We start from the raw sequence: 21,532 nt of genomic DNA on the forward strand, positions 1-21,532 counted from the left end.
TCCAGCAGGGCTTTTGTGAAAGCAGTGGTGGTGGGATGGCACACAAGTGTATGGTAGGGCCTCTGACTGAGTGCCCATGTGGAAGGAATGCCCCACTCCCAGACCTTCCCTGCCTGCTGCTCACTGCAACCAACAAAACCCATTTTTTGCTGTTTGTCCAAACATGTTCAGCTGCAGCATCAAGCTATACAGGGGCTCTGTTTGCTGCTCAGTGCTTTAAGCAGGGGTCTTACTGTGTTTAGTGCAGCAGCTGTCACCTGACTGGCTCGGCTGGCAGCTTTCCTCTATGGTTTCCCGTTTTGCAAGCTTTCAGTTTATTTGCAAGCTTAAGGTACAGCCCTGTCAACTTACTAACACTTTAAACTGATCCTGTTGGCTGATTTCTTCACTTGAGTGTGGGGAGGGGGGCTAGTTTGTAGGCTGGTTTGGGTTTGCCTTGTGCATTTTGATTTGTTCTCACTTCCATGTTTCATGTGCATGGGAGTCCCCAGCAGGCAGCCAGGACAGGAGGGTCACTATACACAGCTCAGAGAGATTTCTCCCTGCTCTATCACTGTGATAGCTCTCAGCACATACACACATCAGTCAGTAGATTCTTTAAGAGTTAGTATTATCTGTTATATGAAATGAGACAGTTAAAGCACCAGATAGCAAACCTAAAAGGCAAGCCCATGTAATTTTCTAGGAACCTGTGTTCCCAAGCAGCATCTACAGGCCTGGAAAGAGCCCCATCAGGCAGGGCAGCAGCCTTCATACCTCCACTTATGAATCTGGCTGCACCAACACAAGCTGAAGTGTGTGAAGTTTTATGGAGAAGAGGATATGTCTCCCTCTATGGAGAAGGGAACTTGCTAGGATCTTATGCCCAAATTCATGCCAAAATCAGTAAACAGCTTGAGGTGAAGTAAAATGAGATGGGAAAGGACACCTTGTTTTACTCTGTTTCAAAATGGACTTTTAAAGGGCCCAGAAATATTACCCATTCCAGGGATGAAACAGGATATTTTGGACAGTGATGAACTAAGTACCTTGGCCTGAGCTGCTTTTCACCTTCTCCGCAGGTGCCTGTGGTGACGCACTGCCAGCACTGCCAGACACAGCTTTTAGCCTACTCCCTCCCACATCCATGTCAGAGGCAAGGGGATAATATTGATAATATCACCCTAAAGGAGCAGCAGCTGGATCCAGCCCAGCACAGACCGGGGCTCGAATGCTTTGCATGACACAAAGCAATGTGGGGGACACCTGCCCTGAAGGCTGGGGAGCACAGCAAGAGATGGGGGTCACAAAATATCTCACCTCACTCTACTGTTACCAGCTCAGGGCAGGCTTTCCTGCTGAGGCAGAAGCAGAGGAGAGGGTTAAATTATCTCTCATCTGACAGCCCCTTGTGCTGGGAAGCATATAAAAGCTCTAGAGGGTTTACCTGGATCAGGGTTACCTGGATCACTTCCCTGAGCGACGAGAGGGTGTCTCCCACAGCTTCCCCTCTGTGACGGCCTGCTCTCACCCTCCTCCCTGCGGACGCAGGAGGAGGCTGGTGCTGTTCCAAGTGAGGAGACCGGAGCCAGCCCTCACCTCCTGGCCACAAGGAAGCCTCCCTGAGACGGCGTGCAGCTGCCGGAGGCTCCACAGAATGGAGTGGGAGCACCGGCCTCTGCAACCTCTCAGCTGCAGGGCCACAGGGCACACACCTGCCCTGACATTGTCCCCGTGGTGCCGTGAGGTAAGGATTGCCTCTCCCCTTCTTCCCGCCCAAATACGCCTGGCACTGTGTTAATATTTAACCAGTCCTGCGGGAGGAAGGCAGGCACAGCCGGTGACACGCACACAGGAGCAAACTTCACGCTGTTCCGACCCTGAAAGCTAGACGGCCGCTGCCACTTGATGTCTCGGCAGAATGTGACGCACCTTGCCAGGACGTGACACTGGACACAATGGGAGGCGTGGGGTTTATTTTATCCCAGTTGATAACTGCACAGGTGGGTGTGTTGGTGCCTGGTGCCGAGCTCAACCCACTGTCACAGCGCTGCAGGCAATACGGCAGAGAGCAGAGGTGCCCAGTGATGGGCCCTGTGCCAGCCATGACCTCACCAATGGGGCTGTCACCCATAGCCAGGAATGGTGGAGTCCACTGAGAGCCCCCAACAGGGCTAGGGGCTGAGACAGAGTCAGGAGCCACCCAGGGGTGCAGTCAGGAGTGAAGGAGATGGGTCGAGAACAGGGCTGGCAACAAGGCCATGAACTGGTGCCAAGGCACAGGGGTGGGGCAGGGATGAAGCAGGCTGTGTCATTGCTAGGGCAGGGACTGATAGCCTCAGGGAGCTCATGGAGGAGCCCCAAGGAGATGCCAGAGTGCAGTCAGGCCCCTGGTGCCCTCAGGGCTTTGAGAAAATGTGCCCTTGCTATTGTGAAATTCAACTCTATAGAGTTGCAGCTGGTGGGAAAACTGAATTGCTTTTCTATCTTTTAATGGAAAACACTGTCTACAAATGACTTTTTTTTTTCATTTTGTATTTTCATATTCCTTGCCTCATTTCAGTTTATATTTTAAGGAATATTTTACGTTACGTCAAGAAAAATTTCATTAAAATACTTCATTTAATTCTGTAATACTTTTTGTTTGCTCATTTACATTACACCTTTTCCTGCCACTTTCACAGCTGTTTGTTCACCAAAGCTGCCATGCTGCCTCATGAGACATGTTTCTTCAATGGCTGCAGCCTTCACCTTCCTCTGAGAGCTGAACTGCATCCTTCACATTATGCTGTTGTTGGTCAGTGCATTGAACTGATGTGACACATTGGGAGATTTTTATGATTATCCTATCTGCTGGGAAGCTTAAATTGTAAAGAAAGGACATACAGCTTTCCTGAACTATATTTTATACTAAGCACACTGACAGTTCTAGCAAGTAGAAATTAATGCCACAGTGACTCAAAAGGTTCAGTTCAGCAAAGGAAAATAAAACATCAGGAAATTTCAGTTTCCAAAATTAAATTTCAAAAACTTTGCATTATTAGAAAAAAAAATATCACCCCTACTTGTTAAAAAGAAAAAACTATGAAACCTGCAGAATTTTTTTGGCCAGTTATTTCTTTTTGCTTCCTTCATCTTATAAATACTTTTTTTTTTAAGTGTAAAATCTGACACTTTCTTCCACCAACACCCCTACTTTCATAGCAGTATACTTGAAATACTCTGTATAGCTATGTCCAAATAAAGAAGAAAAGGACATTTAATAGGCAAATTCCCTCTCTGGTTCCCAATTAGGAAAAGTGCAGAAGGTTAAAATGGATCGACTGGATTTTCAGCTTGAATTAATAAAGATAACTCTTTACAAAAATGCTTTGGAAAGGATAATAGCTGCTTTAAAAACTTTTACAAAACCACCATTTGGCTGTACTGAGAAGAAATTGGCTCGGTCATTTTTGTAATTGCTCTTCAGATAGATTTAAGTGCTATTAAATCACCCTTTAACCTTTTCTTTGCAAGAGTAAAGTCCTGATCCCTCAGCATCTCCTCACCAGTGCTGTGCTTTAGACTGTTGTCCATTTGATGTCCTGCCAATGGACCTTCTCTGGCTTCTCTATGTTGTGCTTGAGCTGAGGGGCACAAAAACACACACAGATTTCCAGATGTGTCTAGTAGAGAGTAATAGTCTCTCTGAATTTGCCAATAACACATCACTGAAAATTCCCTAGTATGTGGTTTGCCATATTTGCAATGAGAAGGCATTGTTGGCTTGTATTCACCCTGGTGTTCATTTCAGACAGGTCTCCTTATCAAGATTTCTACCCCCTGTTACTTCAGTGGTACCACTGCAGCCTGTACCTAGAGGTTCTTGCACCTGATGTGCAGAACTTTGTACTGCCTCATTCTGTATTTCATGATGTTTCTGTTTGCCTGGTCCTCAAACTGATCAAGTTCCCTTTGGACATCCATGCTACTGTTGTATAACACAAGCTAACCACAGCTTGTGATCAGCTGTCACTTTATCACATTGCAGTCTGTCATGGTCTATAGATCAGCCATATCCTTAGACATGTAAGCACATAAAGATGCCTACACCACTCTGCTGGTACCCATTCCCATCCCCTCAGCACAAGAAGGACAGGTTGAAGCCCAAGTGGGAACTGGATGCATCATGGCCTAGAGCATCCGCCATGTTTACGTCCTGTTCTGGATTTGACCCCAGTGGGATTCGTCAGGAAAGCATCTGTCACCTGCACCCACATGCTCACTGGTTTGGTTTCATCAGCTGAAATCCTCCTGGGTGAATCTGGTGCACAGTGACTGAATTTGAATGTCCTTTGTTCTCCCTGGGGCTACTTAGGCAATAGACACATTTAATATTTTATTAATTATTTATTACTGCCCTTGTTAGTTCCTTCCTTACTTTGACTTTCTTAATGAACCATGATATCGTGATGAATACAACCTTTGTCATCGTTTAAGATGTGCGGGGGATAAGATGTTACACAGCATGGTAAAGTATTTGAATCCCCAAACGCTCAGAACAGCGTGCATGTACAAGGCTGCCCGTGTTCATTACTGTTCAAAAGATCAGGTCCTAAGTTTGCCAGTCTGATGCAAATGGAAAATCATTTTGTGAATCATCTGCCTGCATAGCAGGCAGTTTTCTACCTCCCACTCCAGTTTTCCTAGACATTTCTTTCCAGTTCTTCCTTTTCCTTCTGCCTGTAAGTAGGAGGATTTTTGCTCCCCCCTTTTTTTCTTAACCTTTCCAAAATTTTTTTGCACACCGTATAATGTCCTGTGTATGGCATGCAGATTGTGTAAACTGCTGGAGCAGCCATCATCATTTTTTGTCCTAGGGTGTATTACTCTGAAACATATGTCTATACAGCTTGCTGTGCAAACCCACGCAAGAAGCTCCAAATGAAATGGACTTTCTGAGAGTTGCTTTTTGAAGCCTTCTGTCATTGTCATTGTGGCTGTAAGACTATTTTTTTCCCTCACAGGAGAATTGGACAAATTGTAATGATGGAAAACGAACAGCATTTAGACACTTTCATTTGTAAATTACCCTAATAGGCAAGAATGCAGCAGGGAAAATCACCAGTCCCTACACTTCCATGCTGTACATTAGCTTATTTAGCTGGGTCAAGGCAATATGGTAAGATAACAGGAGTATTAAAATAGCAGGGAAGAGGCACTTACAGATACATTAAAACCAATTTAAGGTCAGTGTTAGAAAGAGGAATAAAATTCTTCATTTCCTCATGAAAACTGGCTTGAAAAGGGGCTTAAACGCTACAAAGATTTTTTGAAATTTCTCCTAATTAAAAAATGAATGTTCTTTTCTCTAGAAAAGGAGAATTGAAATATCTAGAAAAGTCTAAGGCAGGAGGCAAGCTGACCTAGTGATTGAATTATCCATCTCTGCCTTGATGACTACAGGATGTTTCTTTGTCATAATCAATGACACCGAAGAGATGCTAAGCTATAACTTTTTCCAAATCTGCCTCTTTTTTTCCCCTTCTTTCTATGCTCTTAATCTTTTCCTCTTTGCCAAATTATCTGGTGCTCTGAAATGCATGCTTATCATTCAAAACAGGTGTTACTAGCATTAGCTATAGAAGTCTGAGACACACAGACTCCTCTCACGTTTTCATTTTTAAAAGTCTTTTAATTAATCTGTTAATATATTGAAGACTCATCACAGTTTTAAGCTTTGATACACTAATGGTTAGAACCTTAGAGGAAAAGCTCCAGAAATAAAGGGGCCATGCCACTTCCTCTATGCATTACCTATATGAATGTTAAGGTACACTTTTCCCTCACATTGTTTCTGCTTTGTGGGGTATGAGAGCTCTGGAAATCCTTTTCTGCTTTCAACATCAAGCACCTCCTTTGAGGTGCTTGTACAAGCTGGGTCCTTGCCATCTACCGCAGATATATATTTATGTGAAAAATTAGGACACTTCAAATGTCCCATCCCTCTATCGCACAATATTGTAACATTTGTCTCCATTTTCAATGAAACCTTAGTTTGCAAAATATTGTTGTACAAACAAGAATTACTGGACAGATATATTGATTATCTGAAAGAGACTGACTTCTTGTGACATCCCCATTGAATAGTTGATGTGACACAAAGTGGGTCTGTGGGGGCCCTTCCAGAGGAGCTACAATACTTATGAATACCAGTAATTATGCATAGGACCCCCTCTTCATCTACTGATAGCCAGTTGAAGCTCAGGCATCTATCTTAAGCTATTTATCAAGGATTTTTTTTCTGTAGTCATAAAAGTTATAAAAGCCCTACCTTCATCTGTTCTGATACCAGAGTCTAAGGCAAGCAATATATGTCACCCGCTGGGGGGGTCTGCCTCATTTTGGCTACTCAGTAGTCTGAAAGACTGGGTTGGACTGGGTGTGCTAGTTTAGGCTGTAAAAGTCAGCTGGGACCAATTCCACTAACAGAAGGTGCTTCCCCTTGATCTGAGAAATCCTGGTTTACCTCTTTCTTACGAAGGCAGATCTTTTTTTTGACCTACAGATTCGTGGAGTGATGCTACCATGGATCTAGGCCTGGGTAAATCCTCAAAAAACTCATAACACCAATATAATTAATCTGATATTTTATTTAGTTTTTTTCCTGCTAATCATTATAAAACCATAATAATACTTTGAAAAAAAAAATGCTCTGGTACTTTTATGACGAAAGCTTTGGATATAATCTTCTTCCAAACTTTCATACACAGGAGGCCACAGGATTAAATACTTTATGTACATTAATACCCCTGCAGTTTTTATTTGGCCTTAATAAATCTGCACAACTGAAATGTAGTTTTCAAGTATTTTCCTGCCAGCACTCCTTCTGAACTGCATTCCACATTTTCTGTTTGCAAGGTGTGTTCCTCCTCTCCAGCACTGAAATTGGTGATGAGCTGTAGCTGGTGAAATGAAAATGCCGTAACTCAGGGAACAGAGATGAAGACATTCATCATGGAGTCCAGGCTAAGTAAGAAGTTTATCATAGAATGAAAGAAATGCAGCTTTGGTGCTGTTAGGAGGAGTGTTAATCTGAGAAGGAAATTTTTAGTGCTCTCTAATACATGAGTTCCCCTGGCAACATTTACTTTAGCTTTAGAAATGATTTTGTCTCTAGTCCAAAAAGCTTAATTGCTCTGGTTATCATTCAGTTTATTCTAAGGAACTTTTCAATATATGATAGTGTGCCAAGAAAGTGTAAACATCATTCTCTACACTCATTATAATCACTATTACAGTTTTTATTACTGCTTAAGGTCAAGATTTTAGACTCCCTCCTGAGCTTTATATGCAGAGCCAGATTCTTCAAGGAGTTCAGGCAAAGGGCAAATTTATCATAGCTCCTTCAAAACTCATGTGCTCAACACCTATCAGCCAGTGCATGGGAAGTCACATGTCAGATGAACAGGGCACAAGCCTTGTCGGTGATAAGCACACACAAACACTATACCCAAGGCTCTAAATCCCACAGCACTTCCCTGATAAAGCCAGGAAAACTACCATGAGACTACGGAATTATATCCCTTTTCTTTCTTTCCTGATGATTTTGCAAGGTTGCCAGTTAAGAGAAACATTAATACTCACACCTCTAAAAACAGAATATTAATGAATATTCCCTAGGTGACCTACAGGCATGATCCAAAGTGACACTGCAAGAGTGAGGGAGCACATTATCACCATAAAAGGAAGAATTATGTTGGAAGACCTGTGTCTTTTTTGCATTTTCATGAAATGCATCCTATGATTGACATCTTGCTGCTCCCTTTGGGCATTCAGTTAAGATCACTAAATAGAAATGGCAGGATTTTTTCTTAGAAATAAATGTCTCCTATGCACTATATCTGTGATATGGAGTCTGTGACTGAAAGCTGCCCTTTTGCAGTAAGAGAACACAAGTCCCTGGCAGAGATGATATCAGATATTCAATTTCTGTTTATGTCACAAAGTAATGGAAGTGCTCTTGATCAGTGCTGTATTTTGGCTTCCTCTTATAGAGGAGCAGTGAATTTTACATCTGGTTATTTATTTCCTTTGCAACACTTGTATTGAAAATGAGATTCCCTAAAAGCTTAGAGAGCTCTTGAAAGACCTCAGGATATAGTAAAGACCAATATGCCTATAGGGTAAAGTTTCCAGTCTGCTCTTCTCTCCTTGTTCTATGCAGCACTTTCCTCAGCAAAACTGGAGAAGACATTAGCACTTGGTTATAGCAGCAAACCCCCTGCCACTTGAGTTACACCTGCAAGGCATGCAGGGTTTGGCCTCTGAATAAGGGGAAGGGATCACTAAAATGGCCTGCAGCAGTGGGGGAGTACTGAGGTGCATCACACACCCTCACCCTCAGCACTGAGATCTCCCCACCAGCAACAAGTGCTGCTACTCCCTGCTGCCTCCTCACCCCTGGCAGGAGCAAGCATGCACCATGGCTCACTCTCACTCCTGCGTTGCAGCTCAACACACTTGTCTTTTTAATTCCCTCATTGAACCTTTAGTAGCAGAAGCACATGTAAAAGCTGCAGGTCCCCTTATGTACTGGAGTCAAACATTTACTTACAACTGCTGTTCCAGCAATAATAATTAAATTAAACATGAAGGGAGTAGAGTTGCCTGGAAGATCTACAAGATGGAGGTGTAAATCACACCACATAACTAATTTATTACATTCTGCACCCACAGCTGTATACGGACAGTTTGTAAGTGTAAGGGCAGCTGTGATTTCTAAGTGCTTTTGGAAATAGAAGACCAGGAAACACAGGATTACACAGGCCTCTATCTCTGCACTCAAATGCATAAATAAAATGAGGTCAGGTTAGGTCAGTAGCTGGATGCAGGGGATGTTGTATACATGGTTCAGTGGGAGAGATTCTGAGAAGGAACTTAGATTTCAAACTTAAACAGGAGAGATTAGGTTAGTTATAAGGAGGGAGTTCTTTACTGTGAGGGTGGTGAGGCACTGGAAGAGGTTGCCCAGAGAAGTTGTGAATGCTCCATCCCTGGCAGTGCTCAAAGCCAGGCTGGATAGGGCTTTGAGTTTTCTAGTGTGAGGTGTCCCTGCCCGTGGCAGGGGGAGTTGGAATTAGGTGATCATAAGGTCTCTTCCAACCCAAACTATTCTATGATTCCATTAATTTTTATTCCCCCCCCCCCCCTGCCCCCAGTTATGTTTTTTTGAAGTTGTGAAATGTAAGGCAAGGACAAGGTTATTGCTCAGCTGAAATTGTCTGATTATGTTTTTCAGTGAAAACAAACTTGAGCAAACTTTTTGGAAGGATAGCCTTACACCACTGTGTTACTAGGCTTTGAAAAAAAAATCTCTGTCTGCTCAGAACATGTGCAAATTCAAGTCTGTTTTTTCAGGAATAAGCTAATGAATTTAAATCCAGCCGCAATCAAACAATACATCAGAAAGATAAGAGAGGGAAAACAGTAAAACAAAGATAAATGTAGTAAGGAGGACCTTTCCTAGTTACAGTTTTTTATACATAACTGCTTGCATTTGGCAGACAATCTGATGGCCTTCAGTTATTTGACATTTCCCTTTTAAGTGGCAGGGGAACAGCTCTGTGCTTCCAGGTCCCAAGGTCATTTAACCACAGTCAAATGGTGCTGCCTGTGGTGACACAGGCAAAACCATTTCAGGTTGCAGCTTGATGTTCTGAAAGGTATCAGCTGTGGTTAAAGTAGTCTTCTATGAATTCTCTTGCTATGGTTTTAGCAATCTTTCACTTGACACTCTTGTCATTTGGAAAAAAAATGTTCTGAATTCAAAACACAGCTTGTTTATAAGGTTTTGTTTTAAGGTGCCTTTGACTCGAGGGTACCATGTGTAGATCATTAATGGCGAGAGTGGCAAATGTGGCAGGATTGCATGCTTAATACTTGGGAAAACAATCCCATTCTTGATCTCTTTCTTTTTTATGGGAATTATGTATTTGCCTTGGGAAGAGAAACCAACTAGTTATTTTCGGATGTACAAACTAAGGCATTTTAGAGAAGAGAAGAAAATCTAAGAGATTCAGATTCAACAAGGCTTATTTCTGGGTCCTGCTCTTGGGTCACAACAGCTCCATGTAACAATACAGGAAGAGTGGCTGGAAAGATGCCTGGCGGAAAAGGACCTGGGAGTGTTGGTTGACAGCTGGCTGAATATGAGTCAGCAGCATGCCCAGGTGGCCAAGAATGCCAATAGCATTCTGGCTTATATCAGAAACAGTGTGATCAGCAGGGGCAAGGAAATGGTGAGGTCACACCCTGACTACTGTGTTCAGTTCTGGAACCCTCACTCCAAGAAAGATGTGGAGGTGGTGGAGCATGTCCAAAGAAGTACAATGAAGCTGGTGAAGGGTCTAGAGCACAGATATTCTGAGGAGTCCCTGAGGGAACTGGGCTTATTTAGTCTGGAGAAAAGGAGGCCCAGAAGGGACCTTATCATTTTCTACAACTACCTGAAAGGAAGTTTTAATGAGGTGCGGGTCAGTCTCTTCTTCCAAGTAACAAGTAATAGGATGAGAGGAAATGGCCTCAAGTTGTGTAAGGGGAGGTCTAGATTGGATATTAGGAACAAAAATATTAATTGAAAGCATTGTCAAACATTGGAACAGGCTGCCCAGGTTAGTGGTAGAGTCACTATCTCTGGAGGTATTTAAAGAATATGGCACTTAGGGACATGCTTTAGTGGTGGACTTGGCAATGCTGGGTTAATGCTTGTACTCAATGATCTTATGATTCTATAATTCTATTAATTTGAACTGGAAAAATAGCAAGCCTCCTAATGTGTCTACATGCCAAGATTTTAATGCCTTCTCAACCAACAAGAAGTGAACATACAAAACTATGGTAACAAAATACTTTAGTAAAATATCATGCACTGAATAGTTATCTCAACAGTCTCATGTTCTATGCAAATAATGCAAATACTGTCATGCATTTTATATTAACATTATGTAGTAACTGCACAAATCCAAGAAGAGCAGCATTCCTGTCAGATCTGTAACAGTTAGCCCTTTTGTTCCGTTCAGCTTTTATGTAAGGCAAATGTTTCATTGTAAAAATGTACTCTGTATTCCCAAAAGTAGCAAGAAGAGTTACACCTTCTCAGTACTATTAAATCAAATAAGATGTGTAACCAGATCCTTCAGGGACATTTTTTATAATCCTAACCTAAAAAAAGAATACATTGAGGAGTTAAAGAGTTGTGGAAAATATATTCATTTTTCTGTACTCAAAACTGATCTCATGTTGAAAACAAATGAGCATGCTGAAATGCACAACTCTAATCGACTCTAAGACACTATGAGCTCTTCTGCTTTTTACACTCTTTCCTACTAAATGAGAAGCAAGGGAGTCACTTTTCAGAGTAACTTTTCAAGTCTATTCACAAAAACTGGTTTAATGATCATCTGACCCAGAAAACATAAAAATGTTGTGATCATGCACCACTTTTACACATGAATTGCCCCCAAATCGCTGAAATTCTTTAGTTAGTTAAAATTTTAACAATAAGAATACATATACAACAGTATTGTGTTTACAGTTCTAGTTGTATTTATGATCTTTTTATAATGGTTTTTCATAGAAAAATATGATTTCTTTTTTTTCTTTTTTGGCAAAAGACCACTAATACTGTTTTGATTGTGTTAAAAGCCATGATCTGAGGCCTAAGCTGCAAAACCTAATTTCATTCAGCTCATACATATGGCTAGCACAGCGGTTTTCTTTAAATGAATGAATTTGCCTCACATGCAATCCATCCACTTTTCTTAAATGACCTTTTCCAGCAGGATAACCTTATATTTTAAAGACTGAATTATTCATTTACTATATTCTTATTCAAAAAAGCCTACTGAATTGAGAGAATTATTAAATCATCTTCTAATTTATGTAAACACAAAGAAAATCATATGTTGAGGAAAACACTGTGCAGAAACTTCAAGCATTCGCTTGGGAAGCTACTTTGCAAAAAGGAGACGAATGGGCTATCTGAATCTGTAACATTTCAACCTGTACTCATTTGCTCCTCATCAGAGAGCTAGCAGCAACAAGCCAAATGCTTCAGGTAGGCAGGCCATTAGGTGCTTAACAATATATATTCAGCTGGGACAAAATATTTCAAACACAGTAATAAAGAGAGGCATCATGCATGGGTCACTTGAAATTGCAAGCAGACTCCCTGGAAACAATATCCAGAATGGTATGTTTTATTAAAACGTGCCTGAGGACATTATTCCCAATGGTATGGTAGCTACAGGTTTAGCCCCCAAAATAGCAGTAGCAAATGTGATTAACAGAGTATATCACCATCTTCCTACTTGGTAGAGATATTCAAGTAATTAGGAACACTCCTGAACTAAAATAAAAGCCACAATCAAGAAGCATAGCAAAACTGACCATGAAGGGTGATTTTATTTATGATAATTCAAAACCACATACTGCTCAGGCAAAACATATTCTAATGCCACTCACTAGCAGCCATCATTCAGGAAAACAACCGAATATACTGTCTCCTGATGGGAGACTTCACCCTTTGGCCACCAAGTCATCCTGACAGAAGACCAGCAGCTGCACTGACCCAGAAGCCAGGTACCACCATGCTTCTTGTATCTCAAAACCCAGAGGAGATGAACAAGTCAACACATCTGTATGTAAATTAATAGCTATTCTGCTGAGATACAGGTTTCTTGGGACTGCATGGTTGGACTGTTCCTGCCAGCTGGGATAAGACTGGCAGCAGGAACAGAGGTGGAAATGAAACCTACAAAAGACTGCAGGATTATTTCTCTGAGAACAAGAAGAGTCCAGGATGAACATTAGGCTGCATTACACTGTCCCATCTCACAGACCCTCCACCCCATGAGAGAGGGAGCTAGGAGAAGTCAGGAAGCATTCCTTTATGCTCAACATTTTCCCATAAATCAAACCAATAGCTAGCTTGCACCTTGGGTACAATAGCAATGAATGGCAAAAAGATATTTCTGTGGGTTACATGGAAAGAATCGTGATTAAAATACAGTTGCTAGGCTGTATCAGTCTGACCCACTGCACCCACTAAAGGCAGCAGCAAAAGTAGGCATGCTACAGCAGGGTTTTGAGCCAAGGGCAGATACATATGCAAAGTTGGGGTGGGAGGTGGAGAGACACTGTTCAACCCAAAGCTGGGCTGCTCACCTTCTGGCAAAGCTGTGCATTGGGGAAAGGTAAACCTGAGCACCTGGATAGCCATATCCCTGCAAACACCATATACGCAGCTATTTTCTGAATAGGAAACTTAAAGCAGATTATTCTTCAACAAAACAAATAAATATTCTTTCTTTCATCATCAGTTGTCAAAAAATAAGTGCATGAGCTCAGGTTACTCCACATCAGAAGAAAGCAATTAATATATTATTACCATTATTAAAGACTTTTCAGGATGTGGCGTATTCCTGCTGAAAATAGTTATCCTGCTCTTCAGACACAGGCAAGTAAAAAGAGACACTTCAACAGTCCTCACAAACTTGATAAAAAGAAAAGAAACAATAAAAATAAAGAACCACAAAGTAATAAAATATCTTTCCTTGTCTTTCCTCCACGTTTTTACCACATTCAGTATATGGCCCCATCCCCAAAGCCCTGCTGTTCTGCCATCCCAGGACAGCATCTGGCCCTGATTCCCTGCACTGAGCCTGACCTGGACCCCCACCTCTCATGATCAGAACTCAGTCATCACAAGCTTGACCTCAGACCTACTTCATCATCATGACACTGCCTTAAGATCAGGACACTTGGTTGGACCTGGCCACTATCTGTGGGTCTGCCCTGCTATCTCACATGGGTGTGTGGGACTGAGCCCTGTCGGCTGTGAGATCCCCTCAGCTCCCAGCTCACCTTTTCCTAGGGAGCAGCCCCACATTTACTGCTCTCTGGAAAAAAACATTTCACACATAGTGTAGATATTCGATGACTCTTTGCTGGTAAAACTGACTTTTTCTTTGCATGAAAGCAAATCACACAGGAGTATTGCACCAGGCGTGATTTGATGAACTCCTTTTCCCTCCCCATAGCTCAAATGTATTTTTCACAGAATCTACTGTAAAGACTCAATTCCTTACCTCTGAAATCTCCAAACATCCTAGTGATTTCATGAGTCTTTGCTTGGTAATGCAATAGGCAATAAGGCTCCCAGCCTGAATGACTACTCAGGCACATTTTTCCATTAGGTCTTGTTTAAAAGAGAAAAATTCACCTATCTTCTCCCTTATGCATTCAGTTCCTCATGGGGAAAAATGTGTAAATCAGATGAACTGCTTAGCTCACTGTGAGCGACTCCAGTTTAGCCTTGGCAAACCATTTAGAGTAGCTTTCAAGCAGTCAGAGTGAGACACAAATGTAAAAGATATCTCCAGTGTCTATTTTAATAGAAAGACCAGGACACCCTCCACTGAGCATGGATCCAGCTCTATAGCATATAATTTTCAGCAGGAGGTATGTATAGGGAAACAGATGCAGTTGCCTTACACATTCACTGGGTCACCTGCAGTACCTAAGGTTGGCCTGTATGGCAAATTGTTCCATTTCTGCAAAAAAAAAGTGTAGTGTGAAGAAGAGATCTGTGCCACTCCGCAGTCCTGCCCACTCAGAGCTGGCTGCAAAGGCAGGGCTGCAGTTCCTTATGCCGGGAGGGGAACATCCTGACAGCTATAAACATCTTTTCTTAAATGCCTGCACAGCTAGGTGTAAATGCAGGAATCTATCAAGTGGGACAGGAAGAGGATGCAGATTTTCTTCTCTGAACAGAAGTACTTCGACTTTTAGTTTGGTGCTGCAGAATTGTCCCCAGCCCTGTAGCAATGACATTTGGAGGGCAGGTTTGCAGGCCCGCATCTTTCAGAAAATAACAGTAATTGTAAATTCTGTAGAGAAGGGATGCAAAGAGGTGGGTGTGAATGGGAGATGAGAGGTTTTCCATGTTGTTGGGCAGAAACGGAGATTAAAATAACCGTTTAAAAAGTCTGTAACATGATGGATCTAGAGTTAATTGGGAGTTTTGCTGGACTCAAGAGCAGCCCTATAAAAGCGGAGCATTTCAGTTTCTTAGTTTGAGCAGGGAAGGTGCTAGAGCACCCATCCATAGGTTTCTGTCACTAAGTGATTCCAGTAGCTCAGCTGCTCAGATGGTTCTACTTCATGGCACATCACAATTTTCTTAAAGCGAGAAACAGAGAACGTAATCCTCTCAGGGAAAAATGTCTGCTCTGAATGAAGCTCCTCCAGGTGAATTTTTAGTTTGGCAAGGCACAGTCCTATGAATACATCCTCCAGTTTAATGAACGAAATGCTCTCTGAAACATTATAGATCTGACTAGCAACATCAGTGGATAAAACATAGCCAGTCCCGGAACAAAACGGCGGGTAGGTCTTTCTCGGATACTCCTCTTTACTCACATACCACTTACTCCTTCTTCTTCGTATGGGGAACTCATGCAGTTTTAAAAAGCCTGTGAAGAATCTAGTGGTCCTCTTTTTCCTTAGAAGAAGCTCAGTGAGGTAAAAAACATTGACAAACACATCTGTGTCGGTTTTCATCACAAAGCTGGACTGGTTACAAAATCTGTGAATCCATTCAATTCCCATCATAGTCTTCAAAGTCAAATTGTAATATGTGTCTGTAAAATTCTTTTGAATAATGTCTTTGTACTTTTTGCTTTCAGCAGTGATATCAGCCTGCTGCCTCAGATTCACAGCGCTTCCCAGGAGGAAATATGTCACCAGGCGCTTGCCAGAGACTGTTCTCTCCTTCCCCCAGGTTTGCCGGATGGCCATCCTGGCGTCAATGTGGTGGTATGAGGATGTCACAAGCAGGACGAGGAAAGGTGGGTTCTTCTGGCAATCTACATCCGGGAGCTGCAAAAAATTTCCTTCGATTCTCCTGAAAGTCTCTATGGGGAATATGTAATCTTGGCTGTTTTCACAGAATAGACACAATTCAGTCAAATCGTAAAAAACCCAGAGGCCAGCACAGCTGAGCCCTATAAGGCAAACAATCAGCCTGAATTTCCTGAAATACATCTGAAAGAAACAAGAAAAAGGACATAAAAAAAGAAAGAAAGAAAAAGTAATACCTAGTTCTTTTCAGTGCTGCCTACCAAACTATCTGCATAAGGATTCGAAGCCAGGTCATATCTAATTTAAATCTTACCTATCTCAGGGCATTCACCCACATGCATTTCTCTTAGTATCATTCCCACAAGATGTTCTGCCAGAGATCAAATTCACACTCTTGCTTGCTTGAATCTGCTCCCCACACCAGCATATCCTCAGAAATCCACAAAACCATGGCCACTGACACCGGATTAGCCTGGCTGACACTTCACACCTCCTCTCCATTTTCAGCATCTTACAAACCATGACTTAGATCCACCAGGGCTCTCACAAGCCAGAGGGCAGAGAAGCAGCAGATACATGCCCATGCCAGGCTGGAGAGAATAACAGCAATAATTGGAGGTTTTTTAAATACCATGTTTCTCCATGTGTTTGAAAAGTGCTTGTGTCCCAGAGCAAGCAAGTGCTGTCCAACTGGCAGACCCAGCCAGGTTCCTCCCATCTTTGTCTTCTTCACATCCTCTGGGGCTCTTGCACTGACCCAGAAACTGCTCCTGATCTTTTTGCTGGAGGAGCCATGAGTCACATACTGGAAGTTAGGTCAGCTGCTCAGAAAAAAAACACAGCAGTGGATCAGATTATTTGGATGTTTCACCTTTTGCAGAGTTTAGGTGACACACGTGGTAGTGCTGAGCTGAGAAGGGGTTGTCCATACTCACCTCTCCTTTCTGCATGACTGGGATTCAAACAGTAACAATGATGTGCATTCATTCATCCTTGTAACAGATTAAAGTGCTGTGTATCTGGTTACAAATAAATGTTGAGAGAGAGAAAAATTATCAAAGCAAATTCAAAAAGAGACAAAAAAACATATGCATCTCCATATATTAACATGGCAAGAAAAATATAATGCTTCAGTTACCCATTCCATTAACCCGCAGACCCACCAACTACTATTTTAGAGCACTACGGTGGTGGAATTTTACCAGGGAAAAAAGCATTCATTCCTGCTTCTCCCCTTCTTTATGAAGAACTGGATCTGACTTCCTATCTAAAAATAGAGGAAACCAACTTTACTCTCCCCAGATCTATAGATTTCATGGAAAATCTGTGCCTTCTGACCAGTAATGTTCTGCCTAGACTCCCTGAAACCATGTTAGAGCCTTCTTTTTGCTCGAATTCCCCTTTCCAAGCAATGAAAAGTTTTTGAGTTGCAGGCTTAACCTGCATTGCAGGTTCCTGGAACCAAAATCAGCTCATTTTACCCATAAGAATAGTCCCATTAACTTTAGCTGGTGTTCTCAAATGCATGAAACAAACAGAACTGGAGTCCTGACTTACGAAAATTCCTCCCAATTAAATGCATTTTTGCAGTGATTAATGAATTTTGAAAACATTGCTAAAGTTCACATTTCTTCTTTAAATTAACCTTATCTTTAAATACAGTGTTCCTCAAATCTATTTTTTATTGAATGTATACCTCACAGTAGTCTTGTGGTTAACTTTGAAATTTCTTTAATTAAATACATAAGTAAAGTTGTGTGATAATATACATATGCATACATATATATACACACGCACATAAAAAAGGATTATACAAAATCTGCTGTGCATCTGTTCATCTTCAGTGGCCTGGGAGGAAGCGCATGAATACCCTGAAAATAGTGTTTTCAGGAACAGATGATGTCCTGGAGCTGACAACAGAGCTGCAGAAGAGGTTCACTCCTGTCGCCAGCTCTCACAAGACTGTTTGAGGGTCTGACTTTTCTCTGTCACATGAATTCCAGTATCATGGGGTGCTGGTTTTGCATGGGGTAGAGTTAATGCTTTTCATAGTAGCTGGTGCCAGGATGTGTTTTGTGTTTGTGCTGGAAACAGCAGTGATAATTCAGGGATGTTGTAGCTATTGCTGAACAGTTGCTTACACAGAGCAAAGACCTTTTCTTCTTCACCCCACCAGCAAGGGCTGAGGGTGCACAAGGAGTTGGGAGGAGATACAGTTGGGACAGCTGACCCCAAGTGAACCAAGGAGGGATATCCCATGTCACATGGTGTCATGCTCAGCCTGTGAAGCAGGAGGAAGAAGAAGGAATGGAGGGACGTTAAGAGTTTGCAATCCCAAGTAACTGTTATGTGTAATGGAACCTTGCTTTTCTGCAAATGGCTGAACACGTGCCTGGCCATAGGATGTGGTGAATGAATTCCTTGTTTTGCTTTCCTGCATGTGTGTTTTTTGCTTTACCTATTAAGCTGTCTTTATCTCAACCCACGAGTGTTCTCACTTCTACTCTGCAGATTCTCTTCTCTCAGTGGGGGGTGAGTGAGAGGCTGTGTGAGGCTTAGCTGCCAGCTGGGGTTAAACCAGGACACGTGTACAAGCAAAAGTCCTTCAAATACTGAACTAAGAAAGTAAATGAGAACAATTTTCTGTTAAAACCCATTAAAACTTTTTCAGAAATACTTAAGAGCAAGAACCATAACATCCTGATTTTACCAGATTTGAGTAGAATCATACTAATGAGACTTGGCCATATTTACTTCTTACCTGTTTCCAGGTTTGGGCACTAGTAACAGATCTAAGAAAAAATTAAAAGGTCCCTGTTCTGGACAAGTGGAAGAGCAGCCTTCCAGTGTATGTTCAGGCATGTATTTACCATACTGCCTATACAGAGCCAGACTGTCTTCCTTTTTCAGTCCATGTACGCAGCATCAAACCTTATATAGGTATATAATCACACAAACACAATGCAAATCTTTGTAAATTTATGTAAATTGTTAAACACATTTTCTAGATTTTGCAAATCACACATATGTACATGCATCATTTCACAGCAGGTCCCTGCCTACCATCGATGGGTAGGCAGTGGCCTTGGTAAGAAATGCTAACTTTCCAGAGTGGAGTCTCATATGGTTCTGGCCATGTGAAAGCTGGAAAATGCTAGCTTATGCCATCAGTTTAATCACCAGAAGCAAATTTGGGCTTGTTTGGAATTGGTAGGGATGGTGTCCTTTTTTTCTTAGATGAAACATTTGCAATTACCCACAGAGGTATTTGCAGAGGTGATTGGGAGAGAGGGCTTGTGAGAACTCAGATTGCACCATAGCAGCTTGGGCCTCCCCAGTTTGGTGTCTTAGCTCCCTTTGCCTCTGCAGCCACATGTAGGAGGGAGCCATTCAGGTAAGTAAAACAGTAATTAAAACATGCCTGAATTAAAACAGCAGCTGCTGTATCTCACTTGGGACTCTCCCAGCTATAGGACCTCGCCATGACCCCCAGCCCTGCAGAGCCATGCAAGCCCCACACCACATGCAGTGGAGAAATCTCATACTCCCTGTCCATACAGGACTGAGCCTCATCTGCTGTCGCAGTACTGTTTCTTCCCTGTTTCACTCTTGGAATAGTTTTCCTCAAAGGACCTTGAAGATCATTAAGTTCCAACCCTTGTGCCATGGGCAGGGACACCTCCCACTAAACAATGCCACCCAAAGCCCTGTCCAACCGTTGAACACTGCCAGGGATGGAGCATTCACAACTTCCTTGGGCAACCCATTCCAGTGCCTCATCACCCTCAGAATAAAGAACTGCTTCTTTATATCTGACCTGAACTTCCTGTGTTGAAGTTTGAACTCATTACCCCTTGTCCTATCACTGCAGTTTCTGATGAAGAGCACCAGTTCCCCAAGCTCCACTCTCCAGGCAAACCCAGAAAATGCATGGGTGAACACAGGTGTCTCTCCTAATGGTCCTGCCTTTAATGTCTCCCCCTTCGAGCTCAAGAAGTGAAGAGCTGCCCCAGATGTTCCTGTGTCCAGCAGGAGCCTGGGGTGTGACTGGTGCAGGTCTGTTGCACAGGTACAGCCTTGGTGTCCTAGGGACCCAACCTTAGCAATATATTACAGGGCTGGCATCTACTGAAAGAACACAAAGAAAAAGGTGACAGAGAGACAACCAGCTTCCTCTCACTTAGTTCATTTTTCTTTTAAAATCATCAATTTAATTCTTGATTTCAGGTGAATAGGGGAAACCGTAAAAGTTATTTTACATTAACATGGGCAGGTTTGATACAGCAACTAATTTAGTTGCCGTATCAGGGAATTAAATTATTGGCTCCTTACCTTGGGATGCTGAGCACCTTTCCTATCCCTCATCCGACCTGCAAACAGCAGGTTCAGATTCCTGGGTGAAGCAAATAATCCATCTTCCCCACTGCTTGGGAGAACTGCTATATGTGAAGAAAGTACGGAAAACTGTGGCATCTTCTAAGTTTCAACAGGGAAACATGGCTGGGACTGCATTTAGCAAAACCATCACCATCCAGCCTAAAGTAGCTTTCTCTACAACAGAGATACAGGCATAGGTTAGGTGTGAAAAGACCTGTGGTTTCTGTGGTTTCTAAATTATTTGTCACTATATCTTTCCTCATTTGCCTTCAGCTGACAAACAATACAGTCTGTGATTCAAGATTTCCAGACTGCATGCACATATCTCCATGGAACAGTCCTGGAGACATCAATATTAAGGGAACAAAAAGTCTACAGGAAGTGGTCCAGAAAGAAATGGAGACTTAACTAGCAACCAAACTCTTTTCTAGAGGTCATTTTGAGCAGCATTCAGGGGATTTGCATCAAAATAAAGCTTTCTGGGTTTATAGAGAATCCTTTTACATGATGTTATACTTGATTTTTCTCTCTGACCTGGGTCAGAAACTACAGTTTGTAATTATCTCAAAACTTTTTCCATCTCCTGTTATTCCAACTGGGAAATATTTCAGCTAGGGCATTGCCAAAATGTTACCTTCTTTGTGTCCCAGAGAGCAGTTTGTTTAAACTGGCTGGCACAGTGTTTCATGGCTCTCTGCAGATCCAAACGGGGCTTGCATGAAATCCTGCGACCCAAGCAATGTGGGCTACAGGTGCCAGCACCCAATGCTCCTCTTTCATATGCCTGAAATGAACACATGAAGAGAACAAGAAGAGAGTTGAGGTCTGTGATTCAAATCAGTCACACTGCAGCCCTCTACTTTGCAAATTCCTATTTCCATCACAGGCATGAACTTCCCTCTGCATCCTGCCACAGTAAGCAGATTTGGCCCCAGGGTCTCTCTGCTCACACCACTGACCCTTGTGTAACTCCTTCTTGTCGCACAATTACAGGGCCATGGTACCTCCTGTAATGAAGCTTATTTATTCCATCAAAATTAATCTGACACCTCCTTTAAGCCTGTTAATGAGTATAATTATCTAAAAGGCACCAAGAGATCAAGACTGTATGCCATATAGATCATGAAAAGCAATCTGGCCTGGGGCGGGGAGAGGTAAGTAGGTCTAGAGTCCCCCTGAGAAACAGATTCAAGATATCAATTTAAAGAAATAAAGTTTTCTTAATTTTTCTGGGGCAAAGCTACAGTCATGCCACTGAGTTCAGTGGGCAATC

General features: G+C 42.3%; 1 protein-coding gene across 1 annotated transcript; it reads right to left on the reverse strand.

The window, feature by feature from the left end:
• Nucleotides 1–15,111: 15,111 nt before the first annotated feature.
• Nucleotides 15,112–16,600, reverse strand: B3GALT5 (beta-1,3-galactosyltransferase 5). Its single transcript, XM_034060038.1, has 2 exons — nucleotides 16,514–16,600; nucleotides 15,112–16,065 (listed from the first exon to the last, which is right to left on the reverse strand). Exons 1-2 carry the CDS (start codon nucleotides 16,598–16,600, stop codon nucleotides 15,112–15,114), a joined length of 1,041 nt encoding a protein of 346 aa, XP_033915929.1.
• Nucleotides 16,601–21,532: the final 4,932 nt, after the last annotated feature.

Source organism: Melopsittacus undulatus, chromosome 2 (genome assembly GCF_012275295.1).
Source record: "Melopsittacus undulatus isolate bMelUnd1 chromosome 2, bMelUnd1.mat.Z, whole genome shotgun sequence".
Taxonomy (NCBI): domain Eukaryota; kingdom Metazoa; phylum Chordata; class Aves; order Psittaciformes; family Psittaculidae; genus Melopsittacus; species Melopsittacus undulatus.